The 13898-nt window shown below is 43.7% G+C and overlaps 1 protein-coding gene across 4 annotated transcripts in view; it reads left to right on the top strand.

The window, feature by feature from the left end:
* AGXT2 (alanine--glyoxylate aminotransferase 2) overlaps positions 1 to 13501 on the top strand; it is a 45968-nt gene extending 32467 nt beyond the window's left edge. For 3 of the 4 annotated variants that reach the window (XM_015139843.3, XM_078004656.1, XM_078004654.1), the window contains 3 exons: positions 1393 to 1542; positions 7721 to 7819; positions 12780 to 13501. In XM_015139843.3, the coding sequence (XP_014995329.3) occupies positions 1393 to 1542; positions 7721 to 7819; positions 12780 to 12902 (372 nt within the window). In that variant the 3' untranslated portion in view covers positions 12903 to 13501. The remainder of the gene's footprint in view (positions 1 to 1392; positions 1543 to 7720; positions 7820 to 12779) is intronic. The other variant, XM_028849377.2, reaches the window with a different exon arrangement.
* The last annotated feature ends 397 nt before the right edge of the window (positions 13502 to 13898 follow it).

Raw genomic sequence — 13898 nt, 5'->3', positions numbered from 1 at the left:
GAAAGTATGGGTAGGAATATGTCATTTATTTGACTTTGTGGACATTGCCAATTTTTTTTTTTTTTTTTTTTTTTTTCTTTGAGAAAGATTCTTCCTCTGTCACCCAGACTGGAGTGCAGGGACACAACCATGGCTAACTGCAACCTCTGTCTCCTGGGTTCAAGAGATTCTCATGCCTCAGTCTCCTAAGTAACTGGGATTACAGGCATGCACCACCATGCCCACCTAATTTTTATATTTTTGGTAGAGATGGGGTTTCACCATGTTGGCCAGCTAGTCTCAAACTCCGAACCTCAAGTGATCCACCCACCTCAGCCTCCCAAAGTGCTGGTATTACAAACATGAGCTGACATTGCCAACTTCTTTTAAAAAGTGCTTTGTTACCTCAACCAATTTAGAAGGTAGAGAAGGTTTAGGTGAACAAATAGGTCTTTAAAAATAACAAGGTTTGCCTGGAGTCATGCAAGTATTGTCAGCTAAATAAAAATACAGTATTTTTCATGTGTCTTGTCAAGAACCCCAGGTGTTTGCTGTAAGTAGAACTGAGATAAAAATCATTTTATATCTTCTAGTGCCCTGGCTCTGGGCTCAGCCAAAGAGGCCAGAGCCCCAGACCAGGTTGCTTGGGCCATGAGAGCCCACGTCTGGCTGAGGACTGCTGAGCAAAGGTCACCATCTTCCAGTAGGGAAAGCACCTGTGAGATTTCTTTCCTCAGAGCATTCATCCTATTCATGACTATATCCCAGTTCTCAGCAAAACCTGACAATAACAAGCCTTGGGATTTTAGAATCTACATTTTCAACTGCATTGAGACACACCTTTTATTCTATTCTAAACTATTTTTTGTTTGTTTTTTTGAGGCAAAGTGTCGTCTGTCACCCAGGCTGGAGTGCAGTGGCACCATCTTGGCTCACTGCAACCTCCACCTCCCAGGTTCAAGTGATTCTCCTGCCTCAGCCTCCTGAGTAACTGAGATTACAGGAGCCCACCACCGAGCCCAGCTAATTTTTGTATTTTTTTTTTTAAGTAGAGACGGGGTTTCACCCTATTGGTCAGGCTGGTCTCGAACTCCTAACCTTGTGATCCGCCCGCCTTGGTCTCCCAAAATACTGGGATTACAGGTGTGAGCCACCACACCTGGCCTATTCTTTCCTAAATTCTTAGCCACCTCTGAAGGTGAGGGAGTTGGGGGCAGAAGCATATCCCCTCCCCTAAGACTTTTCTTCTCTCCTTACGACAAATCTTTTTGTAGTCCTTGTGGTCACACTAGACTTGTTCTGGATTCTGTTTGGTTAGGTTACAAGAGGGCCATGTCCGATGACTTCTCCACGATTCTTAGTCAGTCTTAAAACTTCTGCCATGTGAGATCATTTGGGGCTTTCTCTCAACAGGTGATTAAAGAAGAAAATCTACAGGAAAACAGTCAAGAAGTTGGGACCTACATGTTACTAAAATTTGCTAAGCTGAGGGATGAGTTTGAAATTGTTGGAGACGTTCGAGGCAAAGGCCTCATGATAGGCATAGAAATGGTGCAGGATAAGGTAGGTGCTGATCTGCTCCTCTCTCTGCAGCTGCTTGGGCCAGCGGGAGATATAGGAGGAAACATTAACTAAACTTCGTTTACTCTCAGGGAGAGAGCACATACAAACAGCAAGCTTTCAGCAAAGCCCTTTAGAGATTAGTAGAGAGTATTGAGTATGAACAAAATGTTGGCAGATCACCAAGAATTCTAGAGGGATGAGGGAGAGCATTTGGGAAAAGAAACCAACATTATCCTTGCCATCCTAGGCAAAGAGCATAGGCAATGACTGAATACTTAGAAATACAGGGAAGGGAGGAAATTATTTGGGGAGAAACAGAAGGAAGTAAGAAAGAAGGGCCAGGAAAGGTTATGGTGAAGGTTTGGGGTGAGGAAGTTAAATATATATTAGGGGTTGTTTTTGTTGTTGTTGAGACAGAGTCACACTCTGTCACCCAGGCTGGAGTGCAGTGGTGCTATCTTGGCTCACTGCAACCTCCGCCTTCTAGGTTCAAGCTATTCTCGATCCTCAGCCTCCCGGGTAGCTGGGATTACAGGCACGCACCTGTAGAGACAGGATTTTGCCATGTTTCCCAGGCTGGTCTCAAACTCCTGACCTCAAGTGATCTGCCCATCGTGGTCTCTTGAAGTACTGGGATTACAGGCGTGAGCCACCGTGCCTGGCTTACGTTGAGTTTTTTGTTTGTTTGCATGCTTACTTACTTGTGAATGGATTTCAACCTCCCAAGTAACCAGGGAGGAATGTTGCCCACTGAGACCTCTAACTCATCATAACAACAATTGAACTTAGCATCCTCCCCCAAACCAGATATTTCTCCCAAGATCACTGTTTGTTTCTCACCCTCCACCATTCTTCCAATTACTCAGCCTCCGTACCACAAAATCATCTGACTCCTCCTCTTCCCTTGTTTCCAACATCAAGATCCATTGATCCCTTCTCTGCCATATCTCTCAAATCTTTCCCTTTGTTTCTACTGCAGCCCCTATAGTAAATGCCCATAGGAAATTGTGCCTTTCCTCCATAAAATCAAAGCCTGAGAAGAGCAGGAGAATCTTGGCAGAAGAGGAGTAGCCAGACTAACCTCATGTCCACAGGGATCCAGCTTTCCCTAGCAATTTCTAGCTCTTTGGTCTTACCACCATTCTACTTTAGAAGTACTGATGCTCCATTTTTTACTCTTTAGACCAGACATGGGTATAAGTCTCTTCAATTCATACCACATGTCAGAGCCAGTGCAAAGCTGGGATGTTTAAATAAGATTTGAAAGCCAAGGGAAGACACCAGGAAAGTAAATAAAGGGTAATATGAGACTAAGATCCCCAGCTCACGGGTCATTTTATTTATTTATTTATTTGTTTTGACCCCAACTTGCTTTCTACAATGGAGAACTTCTAACAAGCTATAACGTATTTAAGTGTGTGGACAAGTACAAGAGTTATTGCAAGGCTCAGAAGAGTTCACCATAATCGCCACCCAAGGGGTTCCCTCAAAGCTGTCTATACTCCTCAAAGTGTAGACTCGAGAGAGGAAAGCCCAATGAGAGAGGAGGAGTTCTTCCGTTTTCTCTGTTCCGAACCCAACCTCTGTGTGCTTAAAGTCAGATGAACAAAGATGTTCATCACAACTTTGTCTTAGTAAAACACCAGAATCCCCCTCCCAGATGACCATTCATACAAAACAAGCTAGCTTATGGCATCTCCCCACTATAATGGCATAGATATATATGTGACATGGAAATATGTGCAAGCTATATCATGGAAACAATAAAACAGGTTTTTCTTAGTCCATTTGTGTTTCTATAAAGGAATATCTGAGGCTGGGTAATTTCTAAAGAAAAGATGTTTATTTGGCTCATGTTTCTTCAGACTATACAGGAAGCATGACACTAGCATCTGCATCTGATGAGGGTCTCAGACTGCTTCTGTTCATGGTGGAAGGGGAAGAGGAGCTGGCATATGCAGAGATCACATGATGAGAGAGAGAAGGGGAAAGCAAGAAGGAAGGGGTGGGTAGGTGCCAGGCTTTTTCCAACAACCAGCTCTAGAAGGAACTAATGGAATGAGAACTCATTATGGAGAGGACAGCACAAGACATTCATGAGGGATCTGCCCTCACCACCCAAGCACTTCTTTTTAGGACCCACCTCCAACACTGGGGATCAAACTTCCATTTGAGGTTTGGAGGGTCAAATATCCAAACGAGAGCGAGGTTATAAAGTAGTATCTATAGAAGGGGCTCTTTTTCTCTTCGCTGAACCATTTGTTAATATAAGCATAGGCTCTAAGGGCAGACCACCTGGATTTAAATCCCAGCTCCTACATCCCCTAATTCTACTCACTGTGCGCTCAATGCCATTCACTCTCCAAATCCAAATGCCACTCAAACTTTTCCTCAACCATGGAACATGGTATTTTGCCCTCTATATCTACCTATGGAAATCCTAGTCTTTTTCAAGATCAAGCTCTCCATCGCATCTCCTTAAAGCTTGCCTTTGCTTCTACTCTATCCAAGAGATCCACCCTTCAGAGAATTCCTCTTGTACTCACTGTCTAAGGAACTGCTTTGAAAAGATCTTTCCCACTATATTAGTCCATTCAGGCTGCTATAGCAAAGTTCTATACATTTGGATGTCTTATAAACAACAGAAATGTATTCCTCATGGTTCTGGAGACTGGAAAGTCCAAGAACAAGGAGCAGGTTGACCTGGTGTCCGACGAGGGCCCACTTTCTGGTTCATAGATGGTGCCTTCTTGCTGTGCCCTCACATGGTAAATGAGGCAAAAGAGCTTTCCGGGGCCTCTTTTATGAGGATACTGATCTCATTCATGAGGGTTCCACTCTTGTAACCTAATCACCTCTCAAATGTCCCACCTCCAAATATTATGCCTTCACTTTGGATATTAGGTTTCAATGTATGAATTTTGAGGGACACAGACATTCAGTCTGTGTCACTTAATCTGTATTTGTTTACTCACTTTTTATGTATAAATGTCCTATTTTCCTACATAAGTTTACACTTTTGAGACCAGGAAACATATAGATGGTGAGTGCTTTGTGTTTGTCGATTAATTTCAGGCCCCTGCAACACATCATGCCACATTCACGTAGTTATAACACCCAAGAACTTTGCTATAATGCTGTCCAGCATCACCCAGGATAGGTACTCTCATATTCTGTTGGTAAGGAGGTACAGCCCTTTGGACAGCAATTTGTCTGTAGCTCTCCAAATTTTAAATGTCTATACATTTTTACGTGGTGATATGGTTTGAATACGTGTCGCCTCCAAATCTCAGATTGGAATGTAATCCCCAGTGTTGGAGGTGGAGCCAGTGGGAGGTGTTTGGATCATGGGGGCAGATAACTCATCTGTGGCTTGGCGATGAGTGACTTCATGTGAGATCTGGTTGTTTAAAAATGTGTGGCACCTCCTCACTCCCTCTCTTGCTCCTGCTCTCACCACATGACCCATCTGCTCACCCTTTGCCTTCCGCCATGATTGTAAGTTTCCTGAGGCCCTCACTAGAAGCGGGTGCTGGAGCCATGCTTGTACAGTCTGTAGAACTGTGAGCCAATTAAACCTCTTTTCTTTATGAATTACCCAGTCTCAGGTATTCCTTTGCAGCAACACAAGAATGGGCTAACATACCTGGCAATTTCTAGAAGTGTGTCCCAAAGAAATACTTTCAAAAGTGTCTAAAAATATGTATGAATAGGAATATTTGCAGCATTGTTTATAACCATGAAAAAATGGAAACAACCTAAATGCTCAACATTAGGAGATTGAGCAAATTACTGCAATGAGATACTAGGTAACCTTTAAGAAGACTAGGTCCAAATATACTGACATGGAATATACTATATATTATTAAAAGGAAATTGCCAGACATTATAAAATGACTTATTTTTTTAAACATGCATATAGATGTATTTACATGCGTAGAAAAAGTATCTGGTTCGCACCAAATTGTTAATAGGAGGTGTCCCTTGGAATAGGATAGGAAGTGGAGAAATGTTCTGGTTTTACTTTATGCACTTCCAGAACATTTGAATTATTTTCAAATATTAAGTTTACAATTCTTTAAATATAGATTCACCAAAAGAGATAAACATGACGCTCCATTATACACTCATCAAGAACTTGAATTACTAGCATGCCCACTTCATTATCAAGTAGTTGGGGCATAGGCATGGGCACAAGGGCCTCAGCAGGCTGTGCTATGGCTTTAGCCTCAGTAGAGTTTCAGACTCTGCTTTTTTCCCTGAAGAAGGCATACAAGATGTTCAATTAGCCATAGCAGTTGAGGCCAGGGAGGAATAAAATGGGCAAGGGAGCCAAGAGGGTGCTGGCCCAGAGCAAGGCTGGGTGAAGCCACACAGACTCCGCCCATTCAAAACTGTCATGTTGGCCCAGGCATGGTGACTCACACCTGTAATCCCAGCACTTTGGGAGGCTGAGGTGGATCACTTGAGGTCAGGAGTTCGAGACCAGCCTGGCCAACATAGTGAAACCCCATCTCTATTAAAAATACAAAAATTAGCCAGGTGTGGTGGCAGGTGGCTGTAATCCCACTTACTCGAGAGACTGAGGCAGGCGAATCAGTTGAGCCCAGAAGACAGAGGTTGCAGTGAGCTGAGATTGCACCACTGCACTGCAGCCTGGGCAACTGAGTGAGACTCTGACTCAAAAATCAAAACAACAACAACAACAAAAGAACTGAACCCCCAATTCAACCTTCCCTCCAGATTACTCTCTGGTCCCTCTGGCCTCTCGAATCATATTTAATGCCCTTCTAGTTCTCACAGTTTAGCCCTAAATTATTTTCACTGACCCTTTCCAATCAATCATAAGCAGGAATGCATGATAGCATTTTGGGGTCAATGAGAAGATTCTAGTCCTTCCCTCTCCCTCAGTTCCTTTCTGATCCAATAGTCTGAAAGTTTGAATATGTATTTTGCTTATCTTAAGGCTTTAAGACAGACTAAAATGAGCATATCTCTCTAGGAGGTCCCTTCTTATTACAAGAAATAGAGGATTGGGGAAAGAGTTGGATCTGGGGTTGGTGGGAAGAAGGAAGTGGATGGCAAAGCCCAGAGCGAGGGTGAGTAGGAAGTGCGGAGGATGTAATGAAGCTGGGCACACTGGAGAGGCCCCGCCTACCTCACGAGGATCGCAAGGGCTGACCCAGAGCTCATGTCTTATGCATCTAAAACCGGAGAGCCAGCCTGGTGCAGAAGCTCAGTGAGGCTGGGCTATGGAGAAACAAGAGACCAGTGGCAGCAACAGGCCTCAGCGCTCATCGTGGAAAAATTAGAGCAGTGCTTAGCCCTGGCACCTGAGGACCATTTTTAAAACGCAGATGCCTAAGCCCTACTTCAAACATTCTAATTCGATTGGCCTAGCATGAGGCCCAAATATCTGTCGTCTGAAAGCCTTCCAGGTAATGCAGATATGCTCTCAGGTATAACATGACTAAGTCAGAGGGAGACATTTGTACTCACAGACTGGGAAGACAGGAGATGCACAGAAAGGATGCAAGTCAGTTCAATGTCTGACCCCACAGGGAGGGGACCTGCTTTGGATGGCCGGGGATCTGAACAGCCTCTCGGCTCCTGGAAGCACTTACCTTTCCTAACCCTGGAGGATGCAGTCTTGGGGGAGAAAGAGCAAGTCCTGCAAGCAGAGAAACTAGCTCCTCAGCTGTCCCACCGCGCTGCCCAGGGAAAGCTCAGGCTGCTGGTGCCTTTGCGCAACTTCTAAGCCATTTCGTGGCCTTTGAAATGAGCCCTTTCCATGGGCAGAACAAAGTGAAAAGTTAAGGAGAATTTCCACGTAAAACAGACTCCAAATTTAGCTATTAAGAAACCAGACTCCCAAGGCAGCCATTAGCAAAGCTAAGATTCACTGACTATCCGCACAGAACTTCATTTTGTCTTTTGGGAATTTGGGATGAATTGGGATTAAAAACAAACATTTTTAATAACATCCTCCAAAAATCTGGTTCAGCAATTAGCAACTTTATTTAATTACAGGGGAAGGAGAGGACAGAGAGAAAGAGGGAGAGAGAGAAAAAAAGAGGGGCATTGATGGCTGGAGGGTTTTTCCTTTTTCTTCTCTTGGAAATAATTCCTGTAACCATTCCAACACCAAATAGAAAGCTTTCTAAAAATATATTTACAGATGAGCCGCCGACCTCTCCCCCGTGAAGAAGTGAATCAGATCCATGAGGACTGCAAGCACATGGGGCTCCTCGTTGGCAGAGGCGGCATTTTTTCTCAGGTAAGAGAAAGACTGGTCTTTACCTATCGCTCTAGGTAGGAGTCTCTCTGGTTTCCTAGTGCTGGTCACAGTTTCTTCACAACTGTGCCGGGGTACCCAGCCACATGTCATCTAGGGATGAAGCTCGGGTATGCAAAAAAAAAAAAAAAAAAAAAAAAAAAAAAAAAAAAAGGCGGGGACAGTGCACCTATCGGGCCACGAGGGGGCGCTGAGTGAAAATAGTTTGGTAGTCGCGGCTCTGTGGTAAAGATAGAGGCAGACACAGGATGGTCAAAGCAGACAATTTACAATATGGATGATAAGAAACATCACAGTCATGCTATAAATAATTTGTCTCCTGTATAATTAATCCTAGTCCCTGTGAAAGCAATTCTGGCCGTTCTTAGCTCAGCCCTGGGTTCTGACTTGGTGACCCTGCTCAGCCTTAGTGGCCTCTGTGGCCGGGAGCAACCCAACAGCATTAGCAGGCCCGGGTGACGCCTGTTGGAGAGATGGAGGACCACCTGGGCATAGCCCCCAATGCCCAACTCAAAATCAGCCACAGCCGGTGTCCCTCACCCTTAGGCTGGGAGATTCAGCGAGTGGAGCTCTCCTCACTCCCTTCCTTGAAAAGCCACGCCCAGCTCCACAGTGGGAACCCTGGCTTGCCCTGCACGCACTGCCCTAGGGCTGCTGCTGCCGTGAGTGAAGTGAGCTGCCCCTCAATCCCTCACAGCAACAGGCCCCTCCCCAGGAATGGGCTCCAGGGCAGAGACTTAAAAGAGAAGGTAACATCTGCTCCTCCCTAATTTGTCCTGTCCTTTGTCAACTTTCTTTCCCATTTTAAACATGCCTCATCCTTCCCAGTTTCCCTGCTCCATCCCTGCCTCTCACAATTTCAGTGGATACTGAAATACCTACTTCTTGCCTCATACTTCTCAGATAAAATTGAAGCTATCAGGTAAAACCTCTATATAAACTCATCGGTCCCCACATTTATTCTTTCCCCCGTGTTAGTCCCCCCAGCCTGCTGTCACAAAGTGCCATAGACTGGGTGGCTTATACATCATAGAAATTCATTCCTCATAGTTCTGGAGGCAGAGAAGTCCAAGATCAAGGTGCCAGCAAGTTCAGTGTCTGGTGAGGGCGCTCTTTCTAGGCAGCCATCTTTCAGCTGTGACCTCATATGGCAGAAGGGGCAAGAGAACTCCCTGGGCCTTCATGGGCTGTGCCCTCCTGACCTAATCACTTCCCAAAGGCCCCACTTTGCAAGACCATCACCTTAGGAGTTAGGGTTCCAACATAGGAAGTCAAGGGGTAGAGGCACAAATGTCCAGATCATAGCACCTCCTTCCCTGAAGGTTCCAGAAATGAGACATTTCTCCTGTTGAAATCTAGATCTTCCATCTGTGTGCTTGTTTCTCCGAGCTCCCTCCACCTTCACTCAAGGAAACATACCCAAGTTTTCTTGCATCTTCAACTTTTCCCCAACTTCCCCTTTAAACAAAACAGACTTAAAGTTCTCCCAGCTCAAACAACAAAACCGGAAGTGAGCACTTTTGCTGGGATGTGCTCCGTGATTTTTTTTCTAGTCCATGATTTTTTTTCTAGTCCTAGTCATAAATATTTTTCTGTACAAATCAGATAGCATAATTTAATGATTATGAATCCTAAGACATGCAATTTATAAAGACATGAGATACTTGTGTACTTGCTTAGCTCTTCCTTTGTTATTTGGCAAAATTTGTTATGTGCTAAGCAACAGGTGTTATTCTGGAAACTGAAACTATTAGGTTGGTGTAAAAGTAATTGCAGTTTTTGTGATTTTTTTTTAATTGCAAAAACTGTAATTACTTTTGCGCCAACCTAATATGGTGATAAATAAGATCTGGTCCTTCCTTCATGGAGCTGGTGGGAGAGAAAGGCAAATACATAGAAAATTACAATACAATGTAGTAAGCTCATCTATAAATATTTTTTAAAAGGTATTCAAGGGAGAGAGAGAAGGGATTTCCAGGCCAGGCTTTCAGGCTAGCAGAATCTTAAATAATGAGATAAACAACCAAAATGTGCATGAAACATGGCAGAGTACAAATGACTGATTTTGCACACCACATTGCACCACACAGATGTGGCTGGTGCAAAGGCTTGAGGTGGTCAGTGGAGCTGGTATGAAGCCGTTCCTGCTTGTCGGGTACTGTCCTAACACTTTGCATGAACTGACTCATGTAATGCTCCCAACAAGCCTATGAAATAAGTACTATTATTATCCTTATTTTACAGATAAAGGAAAAGACACACAGAGAGGTTAAGTAATGACAGAACCAGGATCCAAACTCAGGCAGTCTGATTTCAGAATCTGTCCTCTGAGGAGGACAAATCTAAGGGGACAAGACTGGAGACAAGAGGTCCCTCTGGGAGCCAAGGATGCTGTTTGAACTTGAGCTGTGGTAGTAAAGATAGAGGAGACATTCTGAGGATAATCCTGGAAAATGCACAGAATGTGGATATGAAGAACAAGAGAGAGTTGAGGAAGAAGCTCTCATGTTGGTTGGGAGCGGGCAAGAATGAGTCCAGCTTTGAGCTTGCTCCATTCAAGCTGTTCATGAACATCTCGCTCTATCTACAGATGCTTCTTGACTTACAGTGGGGTTACATCCTGATAAACCCCTCTTAAATTGAGAATAATTTAAGTCAAAAATGCATTTAATGCACCTAACTAACTGTACATCTTAGCTTAGCCAGCATACCTTAAATGTGCTCAGAACACTTGCATTTGCCTACGGTTGAGCCAAATCATGTAATAAAGCCTATTTTATAATAAAATGTTGAGTATCTCACGTAATTTATTGAATAGTGTACTGAAAGTGAAAAACGAAAAGACTGTATAGATACTTGATGTACAATTTCTACTAATGTGTATCGCCTTCCCATCATTGCAAAGTCAAAAAAAATCCTGTCAGGGACCATCTGCAGAAGTCTGTAGCTCGGAGGAAATGAATAAAGATCATGCTTTGTGGGTCATCAGCATTTACATGGTAAGATGAGGAAATCTCCCAGGAAGTCTAATGTCTAGGTAAGAAGCTCAGTGAGATGAAGATACAAACCTGCACAACACTGACATTTAAAGGGCAGGAGAGGCCAGGAGTGGTGGCTCACACCTGTGATCTCAGCACTTTGGGAGGACGAGGTGGGCAGATAACTTGAGGTCAGGAGTTTGAGAGCAGCCTAGCCAGCATGGTGAAACCCTGTTTCTACCAAAAATATAAAAAATTAGCTGAGTGTGGTGGCACGCACCTGTAATCCCAGATACTCAGGAAGCTGAGGCAGGAGAATTGTGTGAACCTGGGAGGCAGAGGTTGCAGTGAGCCGAGATCGTGCCACTGCACTCCAGCCTGGGCAACAGAGCGAAACTCTGTCTCAAATAATATAACAAATAATAATAATAAAGGGTAAGAGAAGGAAAAAGCTGCCCAGGTAGAGGCAGAAAGCATGGATAGGTATGAAGAGAGTAAGAAGAGTGTGAAGTCATGGAAGAAAGAGACGGGAGAGGTTCAGGAAGTGGGGTGGGGAATTCCAGAGTCAAGTGCAGAGAAGGCCACAGAGGATGAGGGCTGGAAGATGCCCAGTGGATTCCACACTTGCAGGTAACTTTAGTAGAGTAGTTGATGCAGCAGAAGTCAGACTGCAGCCAATTGAGATGTGAATGGGGGAAGGGCAAAGTGATAAATAATGGCCAGTAAGCACCAAACGGTGTTTTTAATGCTGTGGCTAAAAGCAGGAAGAAAGCATTTGTGAAATAGCCAAAAAGCATTTGTGAGGGGACAAGGTGGTCAACACAGATTTGTATTTGGTGTGGTCTAAATTGGGATTATGAGAGCTTTAAGCCTGTTTGTTTATAGGCTAAGGAGAAGTTGAAGGGGTGTTTGTGAAAGTGATGGGAGAATCCAGGGTCAAGGGCATAGGTGGACAATTTGGAGTTGAACAGCAAATATATCTTGTTCTCTGAGCCTTCAGGTAAGGTTATAGCAATGGATGTAAGAGCAAACAAGTTTATCTTGCCTGGCAGCTTCCATTTTCTGAGAAGTATGAGGCCTGATTGTCTATGAAATAGAGGGAGAGGCACAGGAGTTGAGTAAGGAAATTGAGAGGAATGATAAAGGTTTAGATTGAGAAAGGACAGTGAACAAGAAAAGTTGGAGGGACCCACAGAAGTTGGAGACCCCGAATATCTAGCATATCGCTCAGCCTAGTTGAGTGATTTTTCTCTAACTCTTCTCAGCCATCTAGATTGGAGAAAAGCCACTTAATAAAATCTTTTATTAGGGCTGGGATTGACTGTATGGGTGCAGCAGAAGGGTAGAAATGCAAGGAAAATGAGGAGCAAGTGCAAGCCTACTTCAGTCAATTCTGTGTTCTGAGCTGGGTGGAAAGGAAAGAGGAGACCTGAGTGGAGCAATAGACCTGAAGACAATGGGTGAGTGAGGATTCTGAAGTTTTCATGAAAAGGAGAGCTGTAGTGGGGATCAGAAATTGAGTTATTCCTGGTGACGAGGAGACTCATGGCATTGGTCATGGGTGTGAATGGATGCAGAGGGGCGGACATAAAGATTCTGGGAGTTGTGGCAATAAGGGCAGTGAGAAGCGAGTTTGCTGGGTTGCACATATGGACATGGAAGTCACCCTGGGCAGAAATGGAGTATAGAGAGGGGCCTAAGACTTCAGTGAAGGTGTAGAAGGGCCAGGAGGTAAATTTGTGACAAAAAGGAAAAGGGGCAGAGCCAAATTGTACAAGGGTTTGTGTGGAGACTGGAGGGTGAATGGCCTGGATCCAGCATTGGGGAGGGAGGAGGAGCCAAACCAAGAGGAACATGAGAAATGTCCGAAACACAAGGTTTTGGATTTTTAGTTTAGTGTATTTCCTCGAAGTCATATTTGATTCTCTGATGATTTGTTTTCTTATTTTCCGGTGTCTCCTCAGACATTTCGCATTGCACCCTCAATGTGCATCACTAAACCAGAAGTTGATTTTGCAACAGAAGTATTTCGTTCTGCCTTAACCCAACACATGGAAAGAAGAGCTAAGTCACATTCTCAGAAATAAAACTACAAGTCTCAAGAATTTGCCACTTATGTTCAAGGGTGAATTTGAAGAATTTCAGAACCACTGGTATCCAGAGAACACCTGCAGCTCTCCATAGGAGCTGTAGAAGACATGGTTGACTGCCTACCAACCATATTTGTTAGCAGAGCCCCTATTATCTTGAGAACTCCATTCTTCAGCGAAAAGATCTCCCCAGCTCAGAGAATAAATCCTAATTCGTTTTTGTTAGGTATGCTAATTTGATTCCCCTTTGCAGTGATTGGTTTATGCATGAATATGTGATGTATTTTTGTCCAACAAATCTTGAAGAAAAATATTTTGGTGGAGGTGCCTTCAGGGAAAGTTTGCTTCATCCCTCACTCTTCAGCTCAAGAAGAGATGTCTTGTTCTTGCACTGAGAACATCGTATGTCCATAATGAGATTCCTGGCACCATATCAGCTGTCTTGAAGTCATGAGGACAACCCTTTTTGGCGAGGCTGGAAGATCGATGGAAGCAAAGTGTTTAGTGATGTCAATGAGCTACTCACTTAAGCATTCCTGGAGCCACCCTACCTCAGGGCTTCTTGATATATGAGGTAATAAATTCCTTCCACTGTATAAGACTTTTTTATTTTTCACTGTTACGGTCAAAACCATCCTGAGAAATGAGGCAGAAAATACCCTCAAAGAAACAACAGTTTTCCTCTCCTTTAACTCCCTTAAAACATCTATCAGAGCCTTCTTTTCTTGTCGTTACCTATTACCAATATCCCACTCTGGTCTGAACCTTTATTACTCCTATTGCAATACTCTCAAAGACCATAATTGCCCAAACTCTAGTCATTAGAATACACACTTATATAATTTCTCCATAGAGGCATACCACTTGTCTTAGGTATATTTTTTCCTTAATTTGACTTTTTTACTAAGACGTACAGTAAACTTTCTGTAATTACAACAAATGATAAATCAATCCTACTTGTCATAAGTAGAAAGTAACCATAAAAACAGAGTG

The sequence above is a fragment of the Macaca mulatta genome, chromosome 6 (genome assembly GCF_049350105.2).
Source record: "Macaca mulatta isolate MMU2019108-1 chromosome 6, T2T-MMU8v2.0, whole genome shotgun sequence".
In the NCBI taxonomy this organism is placed as follows: domain Eukaryota; kingdom Metazoa; phylum Chordata; class Mammalia; order Primates; family Cercopithecidae; genus Macaca; species Macaca mulatta.
The sequence above is the reverse complement of the archived record's forward strand: the minus strand, read 5'-3'. Positions and strand labels throughout refer to the sequence as shown.